Raw genomic sequence first — 27,336 nt, forward strand, 5'->3', positions numbered from 1 at the left:
ACATGCACAAAAACAGAAGTTGCTAGAAAAGCTCAGCAGGTCTGGCAGCATCTGTGAAGAAAAATCAGAGTTAATGTTTCAGGTCTGGTGACCCTTCCTCAGAACTATCATGACATGGGCTGCTTTCAGCACAGCCAATCCATTTTCACCAATTTATGGCTCCCATAACTTTTCTTTCTTGCTGGAATATTATCTTCCTTTCCTTTGTCTGCCTAACTGACTTTCACTCTCTCAAGGTTCCACTTCCGTCTTTCTGCTCACTTCTTTCCCCACCACCTCCTGTCATCAGCAAATATACCACCTTTCCAAATGGCTATCGGTTCTGAAGATGGATCCTTGTACTTGAAATGTTAAAGGAGAAAGTGAGGACTGCAGATGCTGGAGATCAGAGCTGAAAATGTGTTGCTGGAAAAGCTCAGCAGGTCAGGCAGCATCCAAGGAGCAGGAGAATCAACGTTTCGGGCATGAGTCCTTGTTCAGGAATGAGGAGAGTGTGCCAAGCAGGCTAAGATAAAAGGTAGGGAGGAGTGACTTGGGGGAGGGGCGTTGGAAATGCGATAGGTGGAAAGAGGTCAAGGTGAGGATGATAGGCTGGAGTGGGGATCGGTCGGTTTATAGTAAATGTCTGTGTTGATTCGTTCGCCCGAGATAGAAATGGAAAGGTCTAGGAAGGGGAGGGAGGAGTCTGAGATGGTCCAGGTGAATTTGAGGTCAGGGTGGAAGGTGTTGGTAAAGTGAATGAACTGTTCAACCTCCTCATGGGAGCACAAGGCAGCGCCGATACAGTCATTGATGTAGTGGAGGAAAAGGTGGTGCCAGTGTTGCTGCGGAAGATGGACTGTTCCACATATCCTACAAAGAAGCAGGCATAGCTGGGGCCCATGCGGGTGCCCATGGCTACATGCCCATGGAGGTGTCCATGGTGAAGATAAGGTGTTGGGGACTGGGGAAGCGAAAATGGAGGAGGTGGAGGGCATGTGTGGTGTCCCGAACGTAGGTGGGTAATTCTTGGACTAAGGGGGACAGGACTGTGTCGAGGTATGCAGAGATGAGTTCGGTGGGGCAGGAGCAGGCTGAGACAATGGTCGGCCAGGGCAGTCAGGTTTGTGGATTTTGGGCAGGAGGTAGAAACGGGCAGTGCGGGGTTGTGGGACTATGAGGTTGGAGGCGGTGGATGGGAGATCCCCTGAGGTGATGAGGTTATGGATGGTCTAGGAGATGATGGTTTGGTGGTGGGAGGTGGGGTCATAGTCAAGGGGGCAGTAGGAGGGGGTGTCCGCGAGCTGGCATTTAGCATCAGCGGTGTAAAGGTCGGTGTGCCAAACTACTACCGTGCCTCTCTTGTCTGCCAGTTTGATAGTGAGGTTGGGGTTGGAACAGAGGGAGTGGAGGGCTGGAGTGGGTGAGAGGGGTGGAGAAGTTGAGGCGGTTAATGTCGTGGCGGTAGTTGGCTATGAAGAGATCGAGGGCAGGTAAGAGGCCAGCACGGGGTGTCCAGGTGGATGGGGTGTGTTGGAGGCGGAAGATGGGGTCGTCAGAGGGTGGGCGAGAATCCTGGTTGAAGAAGTAGGCGCGGAGGCGAAGGCGGCGGAAGAATTGTTCGATGTCACGCCGTGTGTTGAACTCATTAATCCGGGACCGTAGGGGAATGAAGGTGAGGTCTCTGCTGAAGATTGATCTTTCATCCTCAGAGAAGGGTAGTTCTGGAGGGATGGTGAAAACACGGCAGGGTTGGGAGCTAGGATCTGGTGTGGGGCTGGAGCCGGGAGTGGAGGTGGGGCTGGGCGTGGGGGCGGGAACGGAGATCGGCGTGGGGGCGGGGTTAGGCGTGGTGACGAAGATCGGCGTGGGGGCAGGGTTAGGCATGGTGACGGAGATCAGCGTGGGGGCGGAGTTAGGCGTGGTGACGGAGATCAGCGTGGGGGCAGAGATGCATGTGGGGGGGTGGTCGTACAGGTTAGTGATATCACTGGGGGCGGAAGTGGCTGCAGCAATGGCAACCCAGGGGGCAGAAGTGGCTGTGGCGACGGCAGAAACGGTGTTATTCTGGATAGCCGCGAAGGCCACGAATCTGTCGGCGATGGTCTTCCTGGTGATCGTGGAGGCGGTTATCTGGGTGGCGATCGCGGAGGCTGCAAGGTCGGTGGGGGCGGAAGTGACGTCATGGTTCACGGCGGCGGTTGCTGCCGCGGGCACTGTAGCGGCCGCGTGGTTAATGGCGCCGGACTGATTTCGAAGGCTGATGGAAGATTCTGGAACAGTTGAGGAACCCAGAGTGTGGGGGTAAGTACATGAAAGTTTTTGGTACTTACTGTCTTTAACTTCCGATATGGCTAGGAAGAACTGTTTGTTTAGTGTATGGATTCTTCTGTGGATGAAGAACAGTCGAGGTCCTTTGCAGGTCTGTGAGAGTGTTGTCCTGAGCTAGGATAGGTCTAATTGCAGGGAATGTAGGTAGTGGTGCATGGCTGCAAGTGTGGAGTGAAGGATCCGGAGAGAGGTCTGTTGCTGGAGGCTTCGGATTTGTTGTAGGTACTGGTTGTCCTGGTTGGGTCCAAATTTTGTTGGTCTGAACGTAGTCCGGAGTCCATGCGGGGTCAGTCGGTTCAGTAGGTAGGTGCTGAGGAAGGAGATGTGGCTGTGGTAGCGAGTCTGTTTGAGAACGTAGCTGAAGAGCTTCTGGGCAGAGGAGATGACCTGGGGTGTGCAGTGAGAGAGGGACTCACTGAGATCCTTGTAGAGGGAGGAAGAGAGCTTTCTCAAGGAAGGCATCCTTGCAAGAGGATTGAAATGTTAACTCTGCTTTCAGTCCACAGATGCTGACAAACCTGAGTTTCTCCAGCAACTTCTGGTTTTGTTTCAGAACTTCAGCATCTGCAGTTCCTTGTTTCATTTTGTTCTTAAAGTTATTTGATTATACCCAGAAATATTAATCCAAGAAAAGGCCTATACAAATAGTTTAATTTGAAATGAGTTGAAATCAAGCTGATTCTTGACCTTTTTATTTCCCATCAGTTAGAGGTTTTGAAAAGATAAGTTTCATGGGTGAAGACCTAATTCTGGGATAATATCAGTTCAATTCTTTAATGTTCAAAAATGTAAATATTTAGACTAGTACTTGAGCTATTTTCAGTACGCTATGTAATAAATTAAACTTAAGTATTTTTTGTGCAGAAAGCCGAGAGCAGATAGATTTCCAAAATAGGGTTCTGCAAAATTGCTGAAGTGAATGCTGAGTTACAAGGCAGTATTTAAATTCTCATAAGTTTTACAAGAGTTGAAAGAGTTCTCTTAGGTGGTGAGGAGAGACAGATTGGGGGAGAAGGATTAAATACGTGCTTTAAAATCTGTGCAAGGAAGATGGAAACTGGAATATGGAAATGAAACAATACTGTTTGCATGTTAAACATAAAACAGCTGTGAATAGCTCTTAAATAAAAGTGGTTGGAACCTAATACTGCAGTGTCCTCACAAAGAAAGTGTCACATTCTTTGTGAGGACAATTGCATTGTATTCAGCTTTGACATTTAAAGCACTGTTTTTAAAAGGTTCAATGAAGTAACACATTGTGGTAAATTTTCAACTTGCTGCCTGTGCATAAAACTGTTTTGAATCTGCTGTCTTTCATATGGAAACTTGCTGATTTCTATTTTCATTGAAATTAATAGGCAGAATGATGTTTCGCAATTTTGAAAATCTACCTTATTGTTTCAAAGAAATACCTAAGATCACAATTTAATTCAGGCACTATTGAATGGCTTTGTTTGTAGAGAAAATCATAGCTACGTTTTCATAAAATCAAAGAATTTTTCGAAGTTGGTTTGTATAAATTCTGTTAATTGTTCCAGATGCTTAAGAGTTTGCTTTGAAATTAGTTAGTGTATCATTGTACGTGGGAAGGAGCTTTCTTCCTTAATTGAATGTCACCACTTCTGGTTGTCATGCATAAACCACAAGCCAAAGTTTCCAGTTTCAATACATGTATGAATGTTTGGAAATTGTTAGTTCCCTATATATTTTCTTGATTTGAAATAATATGCAAAAAAAAATCAATGTAGCAAATTGGTGAATGGGTGGGACTTAAACATTTAAGTAATAAATTTGTTCATTTGCTCCTATGTTTCTGCAAGATTGCAGAGTTTATAGTCTCACTTTGAAACTCCCTGGAGTTATAAGCAGTTGATCGACCAATTCAGATGACTCTGTACTTTCTTCATTACATGGTGACAAGAGTAAGGGCTTAAGAGTCAAATACCTGTCTGCCCATTTTGCATGGCATTTAGGAAAGAGGGTTCAAAAAGTGAAAAACTTTCAGACATTGCAGCATAGCATTTACCACATCCCCACTACCAAAATCATTTAAACATACTAAAGGTAAATTTCAGCATGATTTAATTAACTCAAAAGTACCTCCTTAAAATGTAGGTTTTGGAATCTTTCTGAGAAATTGCTGGAGTAAAAGACTAATGTGTTATGTTATGGGATTTGTCTCTTAGTAACATGCCTCCCAACTGAGAACATACAAACAGTTAATGTATTGAGAAACAGATAATTATGCAATGCTTACAGTATAGAAGGAGGCCACTGCATCCATTGTGTCCTTGCCAGTTCTCTGGAAAAGTAACCCACTGAGTCTCAATCATCTTGTCATTTACCCATAGTCCTACAATTATTTTCTCCAAATAACTGCCATTTTTTGAAGCTTTGATCAAATTTGCCTTCAGCGTACTCTTGGGTCAATGTATTCCAGCTCCTCACCATGGTTAAGAAAAAGCTTTTATCTCATGTTGCCATTATTTTCTTTGTGAATCATCTTAAATTGATGCCTCTTGTTCTTTGTCCTTCTGCCAACTGGAACAGTTTCTCCCAACTTATTCTAAACCCTACTCCTCATGATTCTGAACAGATAATCAATTCTCTTCCTAATCTTCCTGTCTCCCAGGAGAACAGCCCCATCTTCTCCAATTCATCATCTAAGTGTAGTACCTTATTGCGGGAACTACTTGTCAATATTTTTAGTATACTCTCTAATACCTTCACAGCTTTCCTAAAATATAGTGCCCACAGTACACCTGTATATAGCTGAGGCCAAACTCATGGCCTATTGAAACACTGAAACCATTGGAGACTGCAATATACTCATATCCAGTCTTCCTCCTTTTACTGCGTATTTTCTCAGTACAAGTTACAGATATGTGAGCATACTCTTACTTCTCTCCTACCCTGCCTGGTATTATAACCTTACTCTCATTTTACAGTCAGTTTGTTTATAAAGGGATAGATGCGTTCTTGTGCAACCCTGCATTATAGAAATATTGCACTTTCGAAACAGCACTTTAAAGTGTTGGTGATGTAATCTTGTTACAGTCAACATACATTTTAAAAGTTCACATTTTACAAATAGTGTTCAGAATTCATCAATCTCGAATTCACGTTGAGGAAACATGCATTATTAGCAGAACACCCTGTATGTCTTTCTCTGTTTAAGGAGTGAAAATCTGGCAAACAACTGGAGGTGGAGCCTTCAATATAGAGTCATAGAGTCATAGAGATGTACAGCATGGAAACACACCCTTCGGTCCAACCCATCCATGCCGACCAGATATCCCAACTCAATCAAGTCCCACCTGCCAGCACCTGGTCCATATACTCCAAACCCTTCCTATTCATAGACCCATCCAAATGCCTCTTAAATGTTGCAATTGTACCAGCCTCCACCACTTCCTCTGGCAGCTCATTCCGTACACATACCACCCTCTGTGTGAAAAAGTTGCCCCTTAGGTCTCTTTTACATCTCACCCTAAATTTATGCCCTCTAGTTCTGGACACCCCCACACCAGGGAAAAGACTTTGTCTATTTACCCTATCCATGCCCCAGCCTGTTCAGCCTCTCCCGATAACTCAAATCCTCCAACCCTGGCAACATCCCTGTAAATCTTTTCTGAATCTTTTCAAGTTTCACAACTTCCTTCCGATAGGAAGGAGACCAGAATTGCACGCAATATTCCAACAGTGGCCCAACCAACGTCCTGTACAGCTGCAACATGACCTCCCAACTCCTGTACTCAATACTCAGACCAATAATGGAAAGCATAAAAACTCCTTCTTCACTATCCTCTCTACCAGCAACTCCACTTTCAAGGAGCTATGAACCTGCACTCCAAGGTCTCTTTGTTCAGCAACACTCCCTAGGACCTTACCATTAAGATTAGATTACTTACAGTGTGGAAGCAGGCCTTCGGCCCAACAAGTCCACACTGACCCTCTGAAGAGCAACCCACCCAGACCCATTACCCTACATTTACCCCTTCACCTAACACTATGGGCAATTTAGCATGGCGAATTCACCTAACCTGCACATTTTTGGACTGTGGGAGGAAACTGGAGCACCCAGAGGAAACCCACACAGATACAGGGAGAATGTGCAAACTCCACACAGACAGTTGCCTGAGGCGGGAATTGAATCCGGGTGTCTAGCACTGTGAGGCAGCAGTGCTAACCACTGTAGCACCGTGCCGCCCGTAAGTGTATACGTCCTGCTAAGATTTGCTTTCCCAAAATGCAACACCTTGCATTTATCTGAATTAAACTCCATCTGCCACTTCTCAGCCCATTGGTACATCTGGTCAAGATCCTGTTGTAATCCTAGGTAACCTTCTTCACTGTCCACTACACCTCCAATTTTGATGTCATCTGCAAACTTACTAACTGTACCTCTTATGCTTGCATCCAAATTATTTATATAAATGACGAAAAGTAGAGGACTCAGCATCAATCCTTGTGGCACTCCACTGGTCACAGGGCCTCCAGTCTGAAAAACTACTCTCCACCACCACCCTCTCTCTTCTACCTTTGAGCCAGTGCTGTATCCAAATGGTTAGTTCTCCCTGTACTCTGTGAGATCTAACCTTGCTAATCAATCTCCCATGGGGAACCTTGTCAAACATCTTGCAGACTGTATTCCATTGTTATGTAAGTTAATTCAATGACCCTCTTTATTAAGTGAAAGCTAACCAAATTTTATTCTTTCTTCAGAGAGAAGTAGCAGAGTGAATGCACTACCTTAATAGGATTAACCACACTGTTTCCATGGCACAGGATGCTATTACAAAATGCCAATATATTGTTTTGTGGACACTGCATGTCAGATTTGCCCTGTACCAGAACTCCCTCGATGCTTAACTGAGTTGCAATCTTACATAGAAACCCATGCAGTTCAACACTCAGAAACCTGCCAACAGTCATGATGCCTTCATACTGCAGCAGTACTACATTTGAGCCACTGTCATAGATCAAAGGTGGCTACAAAAATTACAAAGTGAATCCTTTGAACTCATGTGCAATGTTCAATTCATGCATATTTGTGCAATGCACATACAATGAAAACAATGCTGCAACACAAAATGTGATGGAGCAGATATTCAACTTCAAAATGAATTCTGAAACTTCAGCCAACTGCATCCACCTGAATATGAACTCCTACTGAAAAGCAGCTTCACCAGGCACTAACGTTCTGGACTCAGACAAAGATCAAAAGAATTAATATCCATATAATTAATTTATAAGTTATTCTGAATTACAACCTGTTTCCTTTCCTTCTATTCTGTGTGAGTAGGTGTGATTTCACGTGTGTGTGAGACCATCTCCAAGTTTAATTTCATAAATAAACCACCTTTTTGTTTTCACCTTAAACCCAAGTTTAAGGTTGACCATTTAAAACTTAAACTTCACAAAGAAGGGTTGGAGGAGGGACCAAAACGTAGTCTCTTTCAAAAGAGAAAAAGAAAAATTTTAAAAACTATGCAATGGATTAGAGAAGAAAAATAAAACAATTCAATTTGCTTTTCTCAATTACAGAAATCATATGCTTGTCTGAAATTAAATCCATCACAAACTAGACAAAACAAGACAAAATCTGATCCAAATCCAAATCTAAGAAATATAGCTGAATTTGACACTAAAAAAAACTAGAAGCTAAGAGAAAAAATTCAGTGGCTGAAAAGATCTTTCAATACAAATAAACATTATACACCAAATTTCGTTAATCTAATACTATAGTAACGGTAGACAGAAAAGAGTTAATTGGAAAATCCTTAGCATCATTAAGATCAGGACAGTTAGATGTTACGATTAGGAGGTAATGGAGATTTTTAAAAATCCTTGGAAGTCAAAACGATGTGCTTTATTCAAGATGCTGATCAAATGTTTGGGTCTCATTCTGGAACAGCTAGAAGAATACAGAACTGATTGGAGTACCTTCCCAATAGTAATTAGCCTAGCCAAGAAATGACTGATAAACATAATAAAAAGGAAGCAATAGCCAGAGTTTCAAGAGAGAGAAAGAGAGAGAGAGAGAGTTTCTAAAGAGCACAAGCTTTTCACCAAAAAAAATGCTGGACATTAAAAGCTGAACAGAGAAATATAGAGAGAGAAAGAGAATATGTAAGTTGAGCAAGAATGAACTTTTCATCAAAAGATGCAAGTAATAAAATTAAAAGTCCAAAAAAAGTCTGAAATGATGCAGAAAATGGTAGTTTGATTATTAGGGAAAGGGTTGGTCTGACCCTGGCACTGTGCCCATGGGTTTCCAGAAAAGTCCAAAGAGAATACAAAAATGGAAGAGAACCAGAAGGGTTCTGTTCAGCCACTGAGAGCTGCAGAAGCCTCAAAGATCCTTAAGGGATGAAAGATCCAATAAATATTGGGAAAACAAAGGGTAAACTATGGGAATTTAAAGAGGCTGAGCCAGAGCCTGACAGATTCGAGGAGTTCAGGATATAACTCACAGGAATCAAAAGGGCCAGAAAAGAGCCTATTGAATCTAACAATCAGGATGAAACCCAGCAGACAGTTCAGAGAAGTTGTACAAACTAATCAGTTTCATTAATGTTCTGAGGGTCTCAGAAGGCTGGACTAATTCTAGTGGCCCTGCAAGAGGCTAAAGAATCTATCGAGATAGCCATCTGCATTTAAAAAGGCTGAAATCGTACAAGCTAGAAGTGGTCAAGAAAGGATGCATGGATCTTAAAAGTAATGAAAGGATTAAGCCAGAAATTGAGTTGGCAATCACCTTCTTCCCTGGGGAAATCATTACTCTGTAAGTGTGACCATTACTTACAACTATTCAAAAGGCAGTTCAAGTGCCGCTGATAAGTCCCAGCCATTCAAAACTGATGTGCAGTACTTTGATTTAGAAACCAGAGGGAGGTAAACATGCTGGTATGACAGCAGCAGAGATTGAAAGAGATGCAGCCAAACTGGGACTAGTGGAATCTTTCTTCCCAGGGAAATCTAGAGGAACTGAAAATTCCCAAACCCAGCCAGAAAATTTGAAAGGAAGGAAGCTCTGTTGGAGAACAGGAGTCTGGCCAACTGAAACTGTTTTTCCGTATTTAGAGGGTGATTAAGAGGTTTCAAATATCCCACAACTGATGAGCAAGCTACGTTACCTTGACTTAAAAGAAAAGGACCCTGTACCCTGCTGATCAGAAGGTCTGGCTAGTTGAAACTTTACAACATTTAGAGGTAGATTTGGGAACTTCCCAAATTAGATTCACAGTTGGTGTTAAACTTGCCTTGCCCAAACTGACAGGAGTCTGTGCCCTGATAATGAACAGTACGACTGGCTATCCAAATTAGCTATTTCAAAGACACATAGAGAGACCTGGGAACTTCAAATATAAACCCACAGCTGGTGAACAAGCTGCCTTACCCAGTGGAAGTTGTAGAGCGAGCAGTTAAAGCTCTATAAACAACGTTGTCATAGAATCAGAGAATCATAGAATCCCTTCAACATGGAAACAGGCCCTTCAGCCCAACAAGTCCACAGAGACCCTCCGAAGAGTAACCCACCCAGACCCGTTCCCCTACCCTATATTTACCCCTGACTAATGCACCTAACCCAATGTCCCTGAACACTAGGGGCAATTTAGCACAGCCAATTCACCGAACTGCACATCTTTGGACTGTGGAAGGAAACTATAGCACTAGAGGAAACCCACGCAGACAGAGGGAGCATGTGCAAACTCCACACAGACAGTTAGCCAAAGCTGGAATTGAACCCCAAAGGATATGAGCAGAACAAGGATAAAGAAACAGGGCAGAAAAAATTGAAAGGAGAATAGTCCATACTCCTGCTGGATGTACAGCAGGTCTAGTTGGTCAATATAATATTTTCAGATTTAGAGAGAGAACAGGAAATTCCCAGATAGACATGGTGAGGTAGATACCTCAGATCTGCAAAGCAATGCAGCAACAGCTGGACAGCCAACTGAAGGCAGTAGCATTCTAAAGGTATTGAGGATGCATGCCTACTCAAAGTAACCAAACAGGGAAAGTTAACACCCCTGAGATTCCATCACACTTGTGACAACCACAAAGAAGTTCGATATGGCCGAGTAACAATATTGATTGACTATTAATTCAGAAACCCAGGTAATGTTCTGGGGAGTTGGATACCAAATCTGACTATGGCAGATGGTGGAATTTGAATTCAATAAAAGTATGCAATTAGGAGTCTAATAACGATCATGACACCATTGTCCACAGTTTGGGAAAACCCATCTGGTTTACCAATGTGCCTACATGTAACTCCATACCCACACCAATGTGGTTGAGTCTTACTTACCTTCTGGGCAATAAATGCTGTTCAAGCTAGTGAAAGAATTTTAAAAAGTGGAGAGTTAAAAGAAATTAAACACAAAGCGCCATATGTCTGCTGGAGCGAGCCAGGAGCAGTCAACTGAGAAGGAGAGACTGGAGGCTTCCCCATTTGAACCTCTGACTGCCAGGCTAGCTGACACTGGCGTCTTGGACGTAAATGCCCAGTTAGCACTGTTGGCCAAACAGCAGTGGGAAGATGTAGCCACCTTGTTTGGGAAATTGAAAAAAAACCCATTGTGTAGATAATGCCTATTTCAGCAAAACTAACCTTTTAAAAGGCTACTGGCAAGACCCATTTTTTCTCAGATCAAGAAAAAATTCAACATTTTTTCACCAAGGCAGACTTATACCAGAGCAAGGTCATATTTTTTGGCCTTGAAAATGCCCTAGCAGCCTTTTAGAGGTGAACAAAACATGATTAGTTAGCTTGTTAACTAGTTCTTAGTTAATTTGATGGTTTACAGAGCCAAAAATAAAACCACAAGTAGAACAGGGAAATGCTAAGGGCATTTTACAAAAACAAGATTGAAAGTGTCCAAGCAGCCTGGTAACCTTTGAATTTCCTAGAAAGTGAAAAGCAGCCAACTGCAGGTTGTTTCACTGAATGTGTTTGTTGTCAGTTTCTTGTTACATCCTCTCTTTGTCTGTTTGACTTTCAAGAGTGAATCATATACCTCTTTGTTTCTGCAAGAAAAAATGCTAAGAAAATTGAAATAGCTTTCTTCTCTGAAAGCAGGAGGAAGATCATTTCCACAAGTGATGTAGAGAGACCATAACTTGTTTTAAAAGCTATAATTCCTTGTTTAATTTTTTAAAATGGGCTTTGCCTGGTCTCTACCAATCATATTATGCAAATTGACTACATCCATGACACAGCCAGGGCTCAGATCATCTTCATGGAATTTCACACTTTTCTGTTGTGAACATTGTAGTCAAACCAACACAAAAGAAAAGGCAATGCAGTGTCTCCCTAGCAGGGATTGAGAAAATTGAAACTCATTATGCTTGAAATGGCACTAATGCAATGAATTGTATAAAGCAATAGTTTTAGCCTACGGCATTTAAGATTGACTTCTTAATACTTGAGATAATAATAATTCCATTTATCTCCCTAAGCGAAGACTGGAACCCGGCTATGTGGATAGAAATTAGTTGTTTGGAGACTTATTCAGGAACATTTATATGTTCAAACATCCACTCCACCCTACCCCAGAGAGGTTAACTGTAATCTGCTGCTTCAGTCTGGTAAGAATCTAGTTATTTGCTAATACTGTCTGTTTGTTAACATTGAGACTCTCAGCAGGAAATCTAAAAGGAAGCATTTTACTTGCAAAGAGTGCAGATGTAGGATTATGCTTCATAGTAACTTCTAGTAAACAGTTAAACTTGGTAAAAGGAAATATATTTCTAGGCTTCTGGTTAATTGTTCCTTTTTAAGTGTATTTATTTACTGTATTTTTTTTTCTTCTGCTGCCCAACATGCCAATCCTGCCTGGAAGTTTGGGTGGGAGATCATAGGACTAGGTGGAGTAAGTGAGGTACAAGAATGAAATCTCTCAGTCCTTTCTGCTGGTCCATATGAAACCTGCCTAGATGGTGTGAGCAAAAAGGAAAAGAAGTAATATGATTTTTTTAAAAAACCTCTATTTATGGTCAGAAGAAGAGAATTCAACTTACTCTCTCCCCTGTCAATAACAGGTGGTTTAGTTTGTGTATTGCTTGCCTGAATTAGAATGTTGTAGGTTCAAAAACTTAGATGAGGAGGAATTTCTTTACTCAATGTGACAAACTTTTGGAATTCTCTACCTCAGTGAGTCATGAAAGTTCAATCATTAAGCATATGCAAGACAGAAATTGAAAGATTTCTGGGGATTGCGGAGTTGAAGGAATAAGGAGGTAGTAAGGCAAAGAAGTGGTGGATGACCAACTGAATGACGTGGAGCAGGCCAGATAGCTGAATGACCTGCTCCTGTTCCTCTGCCCTAAGCCAGGACTAAAATGGAAATATCTAGGCTGGCACTCCAGTGCTGTATTGAGGAAGCACTGCACTGCCAGATGTTTTTGCTTTTTGAATGAGGCATTAATCTGTGATCTCCCTTGCCCTCACAGATGCACGTAAAGGATCCCACAGCACTACTTTGAAGATGAGCACAGGAGTCATTCCAATGTTCTGACCAATGTATATTTCTCAACCAACACATCACAGAAACAGATCAGTTGGTCATTATTAAATTGTTGTCTTGAGAAACTGGCTACCACAGAGCCTACATTTTAAGATTTATTAAACCTTAAAAGTATTTTAAATGTTGTGAAGCACTTTGGATGGCCAGTTGTGATGAAAGGCACTATATAAATGCAAGGCTTTCTATTATTTTCTAAAATCTACCAACCACTTGAAGAATCAAACCAACAACCATAGAGGTCGAACAGCAATGAACTTCTAAATATTTGATGATCCCATTGACCTATCACTGGTGAGGTGATTCTTCTTGTTGCTGCTTGCAAGTTAATTGTGTGAGTTTACAAGATGGGATTTGCTGGAGTGTTGAGTTCTAAACTGGTAGAGCTAACATGACATTATGTGTTTGGTTTGTATGGTTCCAAGTGATGGTACAATATTTATACATTAATAACCTCTCAATGTCATATTGTGTGTCATAGAACCATACAGGTCGACAACACAGAAAAAGGATTTTCGCCAATCAAGTCTGCACTGGTCAAAAATAAGTAGCTAATTATTTTAATCCCATTTTCCAGCACTTGACCCACAGTTTTATATGCCCTGCCATCACAATTGCACATCTAAATACTTCTTAAATGTTATGATGTTTTCTGCTCTACTACTGTTATAGTGAATTCCAGATACCCATCACCTTCACTTCTCCTCTAAACATCCTGCCCCTTATCTTAAATCTACACTACTGGTCTTTGATCTCTCCACCGAGAGGAAAAGTTCCTTCCTGTTTGCCCCAAAAATGCACATGTATGGTGCATAAACCATTTTGGTTACCTGTTGTGTCCAAAAAATTCACTACCGATCAAATCTCTGGCACACTTGTCTGCAACAGAAATGTGTAGTATACATACTTAAAGCAGAAAAACAGCATTTACATTCTGTTAAATATAAAATGTTCCACCATACTGTTTAGTAACTGAAGTAATTTTCATTTCATGTAGGCAGGCTGAGTGACTGTCAATAATGAAGACTGACTGATAGATATCACAACTGAACGCCCACCTACAATATTAATATCCTTAGCAGCTTGAGCAGTGACTTCCTGTTAGTCAGTGCTGGGGTACTGACAGCACAGCATTACTTCTAACAACTATAAAGCATTTTCACTTCACTGTTAGTGGACCATAATGAAGGCTGCTGTTGCATTTGTTTTCTTGAATATTGGATTAATATTATGTATTGAGGCTTCTGTGGAATACAGCAACACCAGCAGATTCACAAATTCCACAAAACAAAATGAAAATGGAGCCTGTGCCATCAAGCTGAAGCGCACAGAGTGTGATGAAGATGAAGTCTGTAGTTATAAGGTCAACCTTCCACCTCTCACCGTTCAGCTTCCCAAAGAGACAAAACTCCTCAAACAGACCATCAAACAAGTGAAAAGTCTAACAGCAACAGTCAATAAGATGAAGAATAGGTGGCTGGAAGCAAAACAGAAAAAGCCTATTAATCATAAGCAAGCTACTGGAAATATAGAAGATGGAAGGAAAGATACCAAGAGAATATCATTGTTGGAGGAAAAAATTATTAAGCTAACAGATTTATTACAGAAAGCCAGAAATCAAATCAATGTGCTTCAGGGTCGTTTAGAAAAGCTAAGTATTCTGAATATGGACAATGTTTTGCACTACATTGACAATGAGCTTTCAAAAATTAACTACACAGTGAATACATTGAACAACAAGTGTTCTACAACTTGTGAAGCTCAAGGTCAACAAGGTAAGTTAATCCATGTGTGAAATATAGAATACAAAACTATAAAAAATACCAGCAATCAAAGTTTCTAAGATTTTCCTAACTTTTCCTCTATTGTAAATAGATGTAAACTTGAAATTCTAGCATTATACTTTAATGGACAAATTGAACAATGCAATACTTCGGTTCATGAATTTTAAATATACTATATAATGAAAAACTTTATTACCTGATAAACTGTCAAATATTAGGATATCTAATATACTTTTCCAAATTTTTAATTTTCAAATTCAACTAGAATTTGCTGTAATATGTAAAAAGTATATAATATACTGTAATATACATTTTGTAAAATACTATTAATTGTGTTTTGCTTTCATTAATGTTGCTATAATGTTGCTTATAAATTCCTAATCATCACTCCCTTTCACTTTTTAAGTAAGCTCGTTTGGTTGGTCATTCTTTCTGAATTAACTAGTGATAATGAGTAGGGAGTTTCTTGCTAGTCTTAAACAGTGAACTGATACAAATTAAATATTTCAACAATGCATGTGTTTCCATCAGCTAAAAATTATGTCAACCTGATTAATTTTAATGTCAGAAACCAAAACAGAAATTGATGGAAAAGTTCAGGAGGTCTGGCAGCATCTGTGGAGAGAAATCGATTAACATTTCAGGTCCAGTGTCCCTTCCTCAGAGGAAGGTTTCTGAGGAAAGGTCACCAGACCTGAAATGTTAACTCTAATTTCGCTCCGCCAATGCTGCCTGACCTGTTCAGCTTTTCCAGCAATTTCTGCTTTTGTTTCTGATTTACAGCATCCAAAGTTCTTTTGGTTTTTAATTTTAATGTCAATTGCATTGGATTTTTTGTGAGTTTCATCACAGCAAATTAATGTGAACATTCATAAATGGAAACATTTTGTATATTAAATTACCATGTTTTGTACTTTTAATAATATAGTTTAAAATTTCTGGAGAACATTAACCTTACTTAAATCATGACCTATTTTTTGCAATGTTGTAAACTTAGAACATAGAACAATACAGCACAGAACAGGCCCTTCGGCCCACGATGTTGTGCCGAACTTCTAACCTAGATTAAGCACCCATCCATGTACCTATCCAAATGCCGCTTAAAGGTCGCCAATGATTCTGACTCTACCACTCCCACGGGCAGCGCATTCCATGCCCCCACCACTCTCTGGGTAAAGAACCCACCCCTGACATCTCCCCTATACCTTCCACCCTTCACCTTAAATTTATGTCCCCTTGTAACACTCTGTTGTACCCGGGGAAAAAGTTTCTGACTGTCTACTCTATCTGTTCCTCTGATCATCTTATAAACCTCTATCAAGTCACCCCTCATCCTTCGCCGTTCCAACGAGAAAAGGCCGAGAACTCTCAACCTATCCTCGTACGACCTACTCTCCATTCCAGGCAACATCCTGGTAAATCTTCTCTGCACCCTCTCCAAAGCTTCCACATCTTTCCTAAAGTGAGGCGACCAGAACTGCACACAGTACTCCAACTGTGGCCTAACCAAAGTCCTGTACAGCTGCAACATCACTTCACGACTCTTGAATTCAATCCCTCTGCTAATGAACGATAATACTCCATAGGCCTTCTTACAAACTCTATCCACCTGAGTGGCAACCTTCAAAGATCTATGTACATAGACCCCAAGATCCCTCTGTTCCTCCACCTGACTAAGAACCCTACCATTAACCCTGTATTCCACATTCTTATTTGTTCTTCCAAAATGGACAACCTCACACTTGGCAGGGTTGAACTCCATCTGCCACTCCTCAGCCCAGCTCTGCATCATATCTAAGTCCCTCTGCAGCCGACAACAGTCCTCCTCACTGTCCACAACTCCACCTATCTTCGTATCATCTGCAAATTTACTGACCCACCCTTCGACTCCCTCATCTAAGTCATTAATAAAAATTACAAACAGCAGAGGACCCTGCGGAACTCCACTTGTAACTGGGCTCCAGGCTGAATATTTACCATCTACCACCACTCTCTGCCTTCGACCGGTTAGCCAGTTTTCTATCCAATTGGCCAAATTTCCCTCTATCCCATGCCTCCTGACTTTCCGCATAAGCCTACCATGGGGAACCTTATCAAATGCCTTACTAAAATCCATGTACACTACATCCACTGCTCTACCCTCATCCACATGCTTGATCACCTCCTCGAAGAATTCAATAAGACTTGTAAGGCAAGACCTACCCTTCACAAATCCGTGCTGGCTGTCCCTAATCAAGCAGTGTCTTTCCAGATACTCGTAAATCCTATCCCTCAGTACCCTTTCCATTACTTTGCCTACCACAGAAGTAAGACTAACTGGCCTGTAATTCCCGGGGTTATCCCTATTCCCTTTTTTGAACAGGGGCACAACATTCGCTACTCTCCAGTCCCCTGGTACCACCCCCGTTGCCAGTGAAGACGAGAAGATCATTGCCAACGGTACTGCAATTTCCTCTCTTGCTTCCCACATAATCCTCGGATATATCCCGTCAGGCCCGGGGGACTTGTCTATCCTCAAGTTGTTCAAAATGTCCAACACATCTTCCTTCCTAACAGATGTTTACCATGCTGCAAGTCACATTATCAGGTAAGTGTAAGATTGCCTGAGCTGAGGGCCTGATTTCAACTCTGGATATGATTCATATGGACAAGCAGCGAGGATAGGAGATTGCACTCACAGATCTCACCTAGTCCTGTGATCTCCCACTCAAAACTACCAGGCATGTTTGGCATGTTAGACAACAGAAAAAAAAGTGAATAAATATACTTAAAAAGAAACAAATTACTAAGAAGGCCAAAGATGACACTTCCGTTTGCTGAGGTTATCTGCTGACTAAAAATTACTGTAAAGCATATCCTACATCCACTCTCTTTATAAATGAAATGCCTCTTTTTTAGATTAACTGTGAACTGAAACTATTAACACTAAAAAATATCTCGAGGTCTAGAGGTACCAAATTGCACATCACATCTTGTTTATATTTAATTGCGGAAATTGCTTCAATAGATTTCCCCTATTTGCAGGGGTCCAATTATATTTGAATTAAGGAGTCATCTTTCTCTTTAAAACTGTTGGCAAATTTTGCTCTGTTTACAGACACAATTAGTTTGTATTATTTGTTTTGTATAAGTGCATAACTCGTGTATCACCCGCCGCAGCCAAGTATTACTTGTCAAACATGATTTTGTCAGCACTAGGTTGTTTTAAAACCACAGAAATAGGGAAGTAGTTTGGCAACATAGCATTTACAGTACAGATGAATAAGATACTATTAATTATGAGTAAAGAACTGAGAAAAATGACAATTTTGTGCTTTTTGAGTAATCATTTATGAATGTTTTCTAAATCATCTCATTGTTAGGGAAGTAGAATTCTGAAACAGCTAAAACACAGATCACCATCAATTAAGGTTTTGCTTAGGAATTTACTAAGATCTGTATGGTACCTGCTTGTTTAAAAAGACATTTGTAATAGAAGGTTTCTCCTTTCAGAGTGTATTGTATTTAATATTGAGAAAGATTGCTATAATATATACTTATTAATAGCTCATCACTAAAGCTGGTATGAAATAAAAAGGAAAATTAATGACGTAGTTCTATACTTTCTTTCAGCCACAAAATATCCTCAAGATTGCTCAGATTACTATTACAACTTAAAAGAACGGAAAAGCGGTATCTATGTAATTGGTGAAAGCTTGAATGAAAGGTTTTCAGTTTATTGTGATATGGAAACTGAGAATGGAGGTTGGACAGTGGTGCAGAATCGTAAAGACGGTAGTGTTGATTTTAATCGCACTTGGGCTGAATACAAAAACGGTTTTGGGAATCTCTCGACAGAATTTTGGCTGGGAAATGACAAAATACATTTTTTGACAAAATCCAAGGAAATGATTTTAAGAATTGAATTGGAAGACTGGAACAGCATCAAAGAATATGCCTCTTATGATCAATTCTTCGTTGCAGATGAAGATCATTATTATCGCCTGACTGTTAAGAATTTCTCAGGCACAGCTGGTGATGCACTGCATAATGGCAAGAATTACAACCATGATCAAAAATATTTCACCACCAAAGATAAAGATAATGATAATTATTCTTCAGGTAACTGTGGGGCATATTATAGCTCTGGCTGGTGGTTTGATGCTTGCATGTCAGCCAATCTCAATGGCAAATATTATAAGAAGTTCTACAAAGGCATACGAAATGGTATTTATTGGGGCACTTGGTACAACGCAGCAGATGAAATTCTGAATGGCTATCGTCACTCTTTTAAGTCAGTAAGAATGCTCATTAGGCCTAAGGTGTTTCGGCCATAGGTATGTGGTAACAATAAATAATGCCAAAATATTTTAACGATGTTATCAGAGACCTTTCACTACACAATCATTTTAAAAGCTGTATTCTACAGTATAATCTGCAATATTAGTAACACCCAGCTCTATTCTCTATCATTTCTGACAACCACTAGACTATTTCTATAATGTCGGAATGCCTCTCCAAAATTAAATCATATGCATGTCAAAGCTTATTCCAGCTAAGCACCAGGAAGATTAAGTTATCGTTTCCTATCTCACTTTATTCCTTTAACACCAACTTCAACTGTATTCTCAATTATTTAATCAGGGTGATTCAAATTGTTCACACATCGATGTCTTGTTTGATCTAGAGCTTCAAACTCATCTTTGAAGAAAGGCAATTTACCTGAAACATAAACTCTGTTTCTCTCTCCATAGATGCTGCAAGATCTGCTGAGTATTTCTCACCATTTTCTGTTGTATTCTCGCATTTGTAGTGCTTTCTTTTGCTTCAAACTCCATGTCCTTTACATCGGCAATACTGCTAATTGCCACAGCTTGTTTCAAGTATTACTGTCACCACCTATACATGTCTCACAGCTCTTGAGTTCAGTGATTCCTAACTAGTTTTCATTTCTCTAATTTACATTAAGAACAACTTGTCAAAATATCACCCATTCACCTTCTTTTTCACACTAAATCCCAATCACCTATCACACTGTCCTTGTTGATCTATGTTTGTCCTTGCTCTTCCAATATATTGAATGTTAATTCCTGGTACTCATTTTCAGATTCATCCAAGATCTTGCTTCACCCTACCTTTGCCTCATCGCCTCTCCTATAATTGTCAGTTTTCTGACTGGCATCCTGTGGCTTCTTCTGTCACTTTTCTCTGAAATTGATCGCAAGTCCTTCAGTTATCTTGAAAGTACTCTTTAAACCTTATTTTTCTCCATGTTTCTGGTAAAATCATCTCAAAACGAATCTTTTTAACCAAAGTTTCAGCAATCTCTCTATGGTTCAACATTGAATTTTGTATAACTTTGAAAAGCATCGTAAAACATTAAATGAAATATAAATGTATGTTCTCGTCAATAGAAAAGAGAACATGTTAAAAAAATATGTGTACATGTGGGTGTAAAATATTTGTATTGGTTATTCATGAGTATAATTAAGGTCAACAGACACTGGCCACATGCCAGATGTTGAAATCCAAAGGCATGTCTCAGGCCTCACAGTTGGGGTGCAGGCTGCCTCCAACTCTGAATCTTTGTCCATAAAAGGGTGGAAATTAATTTTACTCCCTCATTTTTTAAGGAGTTGGATGGAAATAATAATAAGATATCTATTTTTTACTCATTTTTTAAGAATTTCAGGTATATGATTAAATAGACTTTTCAATTAATCTAAAAGAAATTTAGCAGCAATTAACTTCAGGAGACACCTTGTCATCCTAATGAATCATTTCATAACTTTAATGGTATTCTTATTATAGCAGATAATAGAAATTTCCATTTAACTGTGCTATGCTAATAAATATTCAAATTGGTTATTTTAGCTTTAATTATATCTTTACTGGTTGCACTGAATATCTTGATCTTGGAAATGGTCGTCCACTGTTAACATATTAATTTGCATATTTACTCAGCAATTTAACGTTAAGGACAATGAAAGAATTAAAATAACTGTATTGTGTTACACTGTCTTTGAAAGATATATTGAAAAGCTGAACTTGTTTAAGCTATTCTCATTATAATGCATTTACCATAAGCAGTGAGGCCTGTTACAAGCTCTGTAAAGCTGTACAATACAAATATATCTATAATAAAGCAAGCACGTGCAGATAATGGTGTGATCTATTCTATTATATATGTCATTCAAGAGGACTTACCTAAACTCCTCCATCAACCAATACCATCAAAATAAATTAACTTGTTTTGTTGTTTCTGGGTTTATGAGATGCAGAACAGAACCATGTAAGTCTTCATACTGACAAGTAATTAATGATGTTAAAGTGCAGTACAATAGAAATACAAGTAAGGACATCTGAGATGGTGTAGGGTGATGTAGGGATGATGGATGAGGTAAATTGGTGGCTTGTCAATGATTAGCACCACTGAAGTAGAAAAGTCACAAAAAAGCCAAGGTTACAAAGGTAGTTACATTGAAAGTTTCAGTAATTTTTTCTCATCTGCAATAACTTAGTACAGTGCCTCCAACTGCACTCCAACCACCACTCCACCACCTCACCTCCCTAACCCCATGAGATAATATGGGACCATTTGGTTCTATAACCAATGCTATTAACCATCAGTAATAAACTGGGCATGGCAGAGGAGAAAATAAAATTGTCTCCCTCCCTTCCTTTAGCATTGGTGAAAATCTGGGATGGCAGAGGAACTTGCAAATAGGTTTACTGAATTGCTCTTGGTCAACTGCTTCTGATTTTATTTGGTGGAGTCTGCAGAGTTATGTAACTTGACTTTAATTCTTACCATTGCAGCATCTGTTTTTAAAACCTTTTTTTGTAGAGAAAATTGACTTTCCCTTTTGGTACTTTTAACCATCATCCAACCATCTTCTAAGACCAGTAAGATTGCCTGCTGATCCAGTTCCCTGGAACTGGAAATTTCTGAAACAGCTGAATTCATACACTTACATCATTCTCTCTCCCCAACCACAATTTCATTCTGGCTTCACTAACCATTTTCCCAGCTTATCCCAGTCATTCCATCCCCCATTTCCTGAATCTCCTTAACACTCCTGTCTTCCCTTTATCTGCAGTCACAAGGTATAATAGTCAGAAGGTGCTGCAAGATGAGTTGCTGATTTTCTATCACCAGTATTAAAAATCAAATTAACACCCAAGGAGTTCAGAGCAAGATAAGCCCAAGCAAAATTATCCTCCATATATAAAGTAGCATATAAACATTAGTTAGTATAAATATAGAAGAGAACTTACTTCATCCAGGCACTGAAAAGCAGGACTTGTAGTCACATCTGCAGGTTCCTCTTCTTGAAGGATTACTGCTGGGGCTACAGCTGTGATGGTTTCTTCTTCTTCTTCATCAATATCATCTTCTGATTTTTTTTCCTCTTCACTCATATCGCCTGGAGTATGAATATTAAAATTATATAAACTATATAAATACAAAGAGGAAGGAGTGGTAGTAGCAAGAGCAGGGAGGTATCTCTCAGTGTGTACTTCTGTCTTGATAACAGGTCTCATGATCAGGCATTAAGGAAGCTTGCCAACCCTGGCAGGAATTGCTCTTTGGGATCATTGCAAAGCAAATCCTCCACACAATGATGGAATGAGGCTTTTAAGTGGGCATTAATAGCCTACCTGATGGAGGGCTTCAATTGGTGGCAGGGTAAGAAGACCACTTATGAACCATCTCACTATGCACTTAATCAGGGCAAAGATGGGAAGTATTGTTTTTCAACAGATAGGAATAAGAGGCCACTCTTTCAAACCAAGAACATGTGAATAGAAATTATCAACAATATGAGAAACAGGAATATCCCTGGAACATGGATATAGTTCCCCAAGTGATATAATAACGCTGTGAGAACAGAAAAAGGTGAATAAGTGCCAACAACAACACTCTGACTTCCCCAGCATTCTCCTGTACAGGACCCCACAGGCCAATAAACCTTGCAACTCCATTCATTGCTTATTTTCCAGACACACATTCACTTACCCATCTGATAGGCTAATAATGACATTCATCAATTATCTTATAATTGGTGCAACTGTTTCCACTCTGCACAATTCATTTTTCAGAGTCATGACAGTGTTTTCTCCTTGCATAAGAAAATAAAACACAACTTGAGGGAAAGAACACAGAGCCATGAATGGATCTTCATTGACATCCAACTTGATAGTCCCTGTAATGCATACTACTAGGTTCACTATTGCCTAGCAGCTCCTCCTGTTCTTTATCAGAGGCCCATCATACAGTGCGCCCATATTCCAGCAAAGGTTGGCAATTGGGAAAATCAGATTAAAGTGAATTAAAGTCCAAGGGTAATGCACAACTCAGAAAGTTAGAAGTCAACTGTGAAGCAGTGAAACTTGGATCTTTAAACAAGTGCAATGAGGACTAGCCTTTCACATAAAAGGTGCAATAACTGTTAGATTCAAAGAACAAGGTATCAGTTTAAGGAACTCATGCACTGGCTCTCAAAACAAAAATGCTGGGTTAAAGTCTCATTTATTGCCTATCTTTGTATGAAATTCACTATCCAACAGTACCATGGAGATTTCCCTCCCCTCCTTCAAATGCACCCTGGATAAACTCAGAAGTAGGTGGGATCCGCCATGTTTCTGATCTCATGTAACATTTTTGGGCTTTAAATTGACGCTGCCTGCACCTGAATTTGCTCCCAACTTTAAGTTAAAACTCTGCACATTCTCAGAGAAGCTGGCACAGAAAACAAATTTAAGAAGTTTTCCTCAACTCCATTTTTTTGCCAAATAGCAGGAGGGGTTAAAACTTAGACAATAAAGCACTGAAACAAATAAAAGAAAACCTCATCAACTACTACTTTTTGTAAAAATTAATGTGTCTGAAGAGATTAATATTCCTGATATGAATGTCATACACAGTTTGTGGATGGAAACAAGGAGGTCTACTCAGGCCTCCCTAATGAGGCTTGTTGGTAAGTCAATGCCAGTGTCCCAGGCAGGCTTATGGGCCCTCTCTCTGAGCCTGATGGTGTGTTCATTGGCCCCATTGCTTTCAGAAATAATGGTCCAGTAGGACTGTTGTGATTTTACTTTATCACACCGTTATCACACTGAGAACATACTGCCACCTGGTGGGATTCTACAGTAGTATGGAATTGTTATAGTAATACAGATTGTTTGGAGATAAATTGCATTAGTAGAGATCGGATTCCCGTCCTTGATGTTACAATGACAAAGAGATGTATAATGAAGGTAAGGTAAATACGTGGCAATGAACTGGGATTCTTGCATGGAAATAAGGTTTAAAGGCATATCTGCTAACAATAAGAATAAATATCAACTAAAAATGGAGTGAGATGATTAGTTTTAGAGAGTCATTTCCACAATTTTTAATGATGTTAAGATGAAAGCATGGGGATTGCACAGGTATGGGAAATGACGACTAGCAATTCTGTCATATCAGTATACCCGTATCGCTAGGTCGAAATCCTGGTGTTGAATAGCATTGCGGCTCTGCCTACATCACATGGACTGCAGCAGTTCAAAAGGGCAGCTCACCACCACCTTCTCAAAGGCAGTTAAGTTTCAGCAATAACTGCTGGCCCAGCCAGCTGCGCCAACAAATGAATGAAAAAAAAAAGTGATGTTCAGGAGCCGGATAAGGAAGGCAGATAGCCTGAAGGCTTGATGGTGGATTAAGGTTCGGGATTCAGGAGTAATAGAAGTGATCTTACAATCTGCAAGTATTGGGAATCAAAGTATCTGATTCTTGCACCTTGGAGAAGCAGCTAGGACTAGGAACACTGGTAACTTTGAGAAACATATTGAAAGATTCAAGAGGATGGCGACTGATAGGTTAAAGTGAATTGTGAGCAGCATTTGACAATAGATGAACTCAAGATTTTACATTTGTTAAGGAGAAGAAGGTTTTGACAGTATTGATGACAAGATTGGATTATATTTGCTGAGCAATAATTGGTCAGTGTTATCAGAAGTAAAAAGTTGGAAAAGCAGATTGGAACTGAATAAGATTGAACATGACTGGATTTAGATCTTAAGGTAGTTTCTTTTTAAATTACCAGCTCTTAAACCTTTTCATTCTGGTGCTCTAGTGATCTGAGAAACACTTCACTCAGTTTGGAACTGCAGACCAGTTTCAGATATTTATTATACTTTTACTCTATTTTCTCTGACTTAGCAAAAATTGAATCAGATTTTTTTAACAACACGGTATTGTGATTCATAAAGCAGTGTAAAGAAAGTGTCACTGAAACACTTACCAAACAGGTCAAATTGCAAATTATTGTGTAGCACTGTTGGAATTTAAATAGCATTTCAGGTACTGAGAATTGCGAGATTGAGTAATTTTCATCAAAGCACTTCCTGAACATTTTGATTATTAGATAACCATTTCACTATAAGAACATAAGAATGTAAAAGAATGGAGCAGGAGTAAACCATTCGACCTCTTAAGACTGTTCCATTATTCAACAAGGTCATGGCTGATACGCCCCAGGCCACAATTCCTCTTTCATGCCAGCTTTTCATCATCCTCAATTCCCTTTTATTTCTAAAATCTATCTACCTCCTCTTTAAATATTTTCACTGATCTATTCTCCACAATTCTTGAGAGAATCATAGACATGCATATCCTCCAAGAGAGAAAGTTCCTTCACGTTGTGGCAGTGAAAGTGCAAGTGACCCACATCAGTGCACCTGACATTGGCCTAGTATCCACAAGGATCAGTTGTAAGAGACCACATAGTTTTTACTTTCTTGGACAAGAAAGTTAAATGGAAGTTGGACTACATTAATTGAAAAACAGATAGGTTTTGCAACTTGAAAACAAGTGTTGCACAATGAGCTGTGCCATACAATGTTTCTTTCTGAAACCAAAAAGGGATGTTGAGAATTTTTGACTTAAGGTTTTGCCTTGCAAAGTAGTCTGGTTAAGCAAAAGTTCTATGTGCCAAGAGCAGCAGAGAGTGAAAACATATAGCAAGCACTCTCCCTCACTTCTCTCTCTTCATGTGGATAGAAAGTCAGACAGCTTAAAATAAATAAGTCATACAAGAGAAGACCTAGGTATCTGATTAACCATCAAATGGAAGGGTAACCATCACTGTATACACAACATCACTATTTTACCATTGCAAAAATCAAAATGAATGAGAGAGGAAATTACTTCTCACCTAAAATAAATACAAAGAACTCTAAAAGCTGGCAATCTGAAACAAAAACAGAGAGTGTTGGAGAAACACAGCAGGTCTGGCATCAGCTACTGAGAGCAAAATAGTTAACTTTTCAAGTCCAGTGACCCTTCATCAGAAAATGTCCAGCCTGCAGACAGCATCCTCTTTCCTTCACGTCTCTTCCTTCATGTAAGGAAAAGACAGAACAACTTAAAAGGAATCAGTTCTACAAGAAATGACCTGAGTACCTTATCAACTATCAAATTGAAGGATGACCATCACTGTGCAGGCAACAGTGAGGTACAATGCATACAAAAAAAACGTTAAAGGCAACATCTTATAAGGTCTGACCAATGGCAAAGATTTATAGCCAAAGTGGATGAGAAGTCTAACAAAGCTTAAATCAACATCAGGAGCATCTTTTAAGCTTTTTACAAGTGGTGAGATCAGTGTTTCACTTGGCAGTGGAGAGTTTCCAATAAAGGGGGATTACAGCTTGTTAAATGCCTTATTAATGGCCTAAATTACCTCATTAATATTCAGCTTCCGATTTTACTCAAACGCAGCAAACAAGATGTATATCAAGAAACCTTGACGTGGATTGGAATGGGTATCTGATGACTTCAGCTCACTGTTGGCTGTAAGGAGTCTCTATGTTGCTCAGCAGTAAACAACATCTCAGGACATGATCGATGAGCACTAGATTCATGCGCTCCCTCATCAATGGATATTGGCATCTGACATTTGCCAACTCTTCATGACCATCAGCACACCTCATCAATTCACTTGCAGGCCACTTAAAAAAGACAAGTATAGGACAACATCATATAAGCAGTTTTCTTTGACAAAGTGAAGAAATTCTACAACCAATAGATTTGATCTGAGATGTGCAATCCCACCACTTCCTACTGTGAATGATAGTTGACTTAACTCCTGAACAGTCTTGGTTGAAACATGAACAAAACAGCAAAACTCCAGAGGTGAGTTGAGTTGAGACTGACTGTCAACATCAACACAACGTTTGACTGATTATGCATGAAGAAACCTTAGCAAACTGGAGTCAATAGGAACTAGGGGAATGAATCTACATTGGTTGAAGTCATGCTATAACACAAAAGAAACTGAACAACATGACATCACTGCAAGAGTTGCTCAATATAGTATTCTCGACTCAGTCGTCTTCAGCTGCTTCTATGACTTTCTCTTGATCAGAAGAAGTGGAGATGTTGTTGACAATTGCATAATGTTCAACAACATTCACAACTCTTCAGCTAATAAGCTCATGTCCATATGCAGGAAAATCTGATCAAAATCCTATCTTGGGATGATAAGTGGGAAATTATATTTTCCCCGGTAATTACCATCTCCAACAAGAGAGAATCCAACCATCTGTCCATGACATTTAATGACATTTCCATCACTGAAAGCCACAAACAACATCCTAGAGATCAATATTCACTGAAAATTGAAGTAGACTGGCTATATAACTCCCGAAGAAGGGTTACACCTCAAACATTGACTTCTCCACCT

The 27,336-nt window shown here is 39.8% G+C and overlaps 2 protein-coding genes across 2 annotated transcripts in view; one reads left to right on the forward strand and one right to left on the reverse strand.

Moving 5' to 3' along the window:
- The window catches only part of ccdc146 (coiled-coil domain containing 146), a 154,581-nt gene that overhangs the window by 126,424 nt on the left and 821 nt on the right, over nucleotides 1-27,336 (reverse strand). Inside the window, exons 2-3 of the mRNA XM_072562660.1 lie at nucleotides 26,335-26,602; nucleotides 21,884-22,032 (exon numbers count right to left, since the gene is read on the reverse strand). Of these exons, the coding sequence (XP_072418761.1) occupies nucleotides 21,884-22,027 (144 nt within the window). The 5' untranslated portion in view covers nucleotides 22,028-22,032; nucleotides 26,335-26,602. The remainder of the gene's footprint in view (nucleotides 1-21,883; nucleotides 22,033-26,334; nucleotides 26,603-27,336) is intronic.
- Nucleotides 12,936-20,768, forward strand: fgl2a (fibrinogen-like 2a). Its single transcript, XM_072562661.1, has 3 exons — nucleotides 12,936-13,136; nucleotides 13,840-14,617; nucleotides 18,239-20,768. Exons 2-3 carry the CDS (start codon nucleotides 14,026-14,028, stop codon nucleotides 18,940-18,942), a joined length of 1,296 nt encoding a protein of 431 aa, XP_072418762.1. The 5' UTR covers nucleotides 12,936-13,136; nucleotides 13,840-14,025; the 3' UTR covers nucleotides 18,943-20,768.

Source organism: Chiloscyllium punctatum, chromosome 44 (assembly GCF_047496795.1).
Source record: "Chiloscyllium punctatum isolate Juve2018m chromosome 44, sChiPun1.3, whole genome shotgun sequence".
Lineage (NCBI taxonomy): Eukaryota > Metazoa > Chordata > Chondrichthyes > Orectolobiformes > Hemiscylliidae > Chiloscyllium > Chiloscyllium punctatum.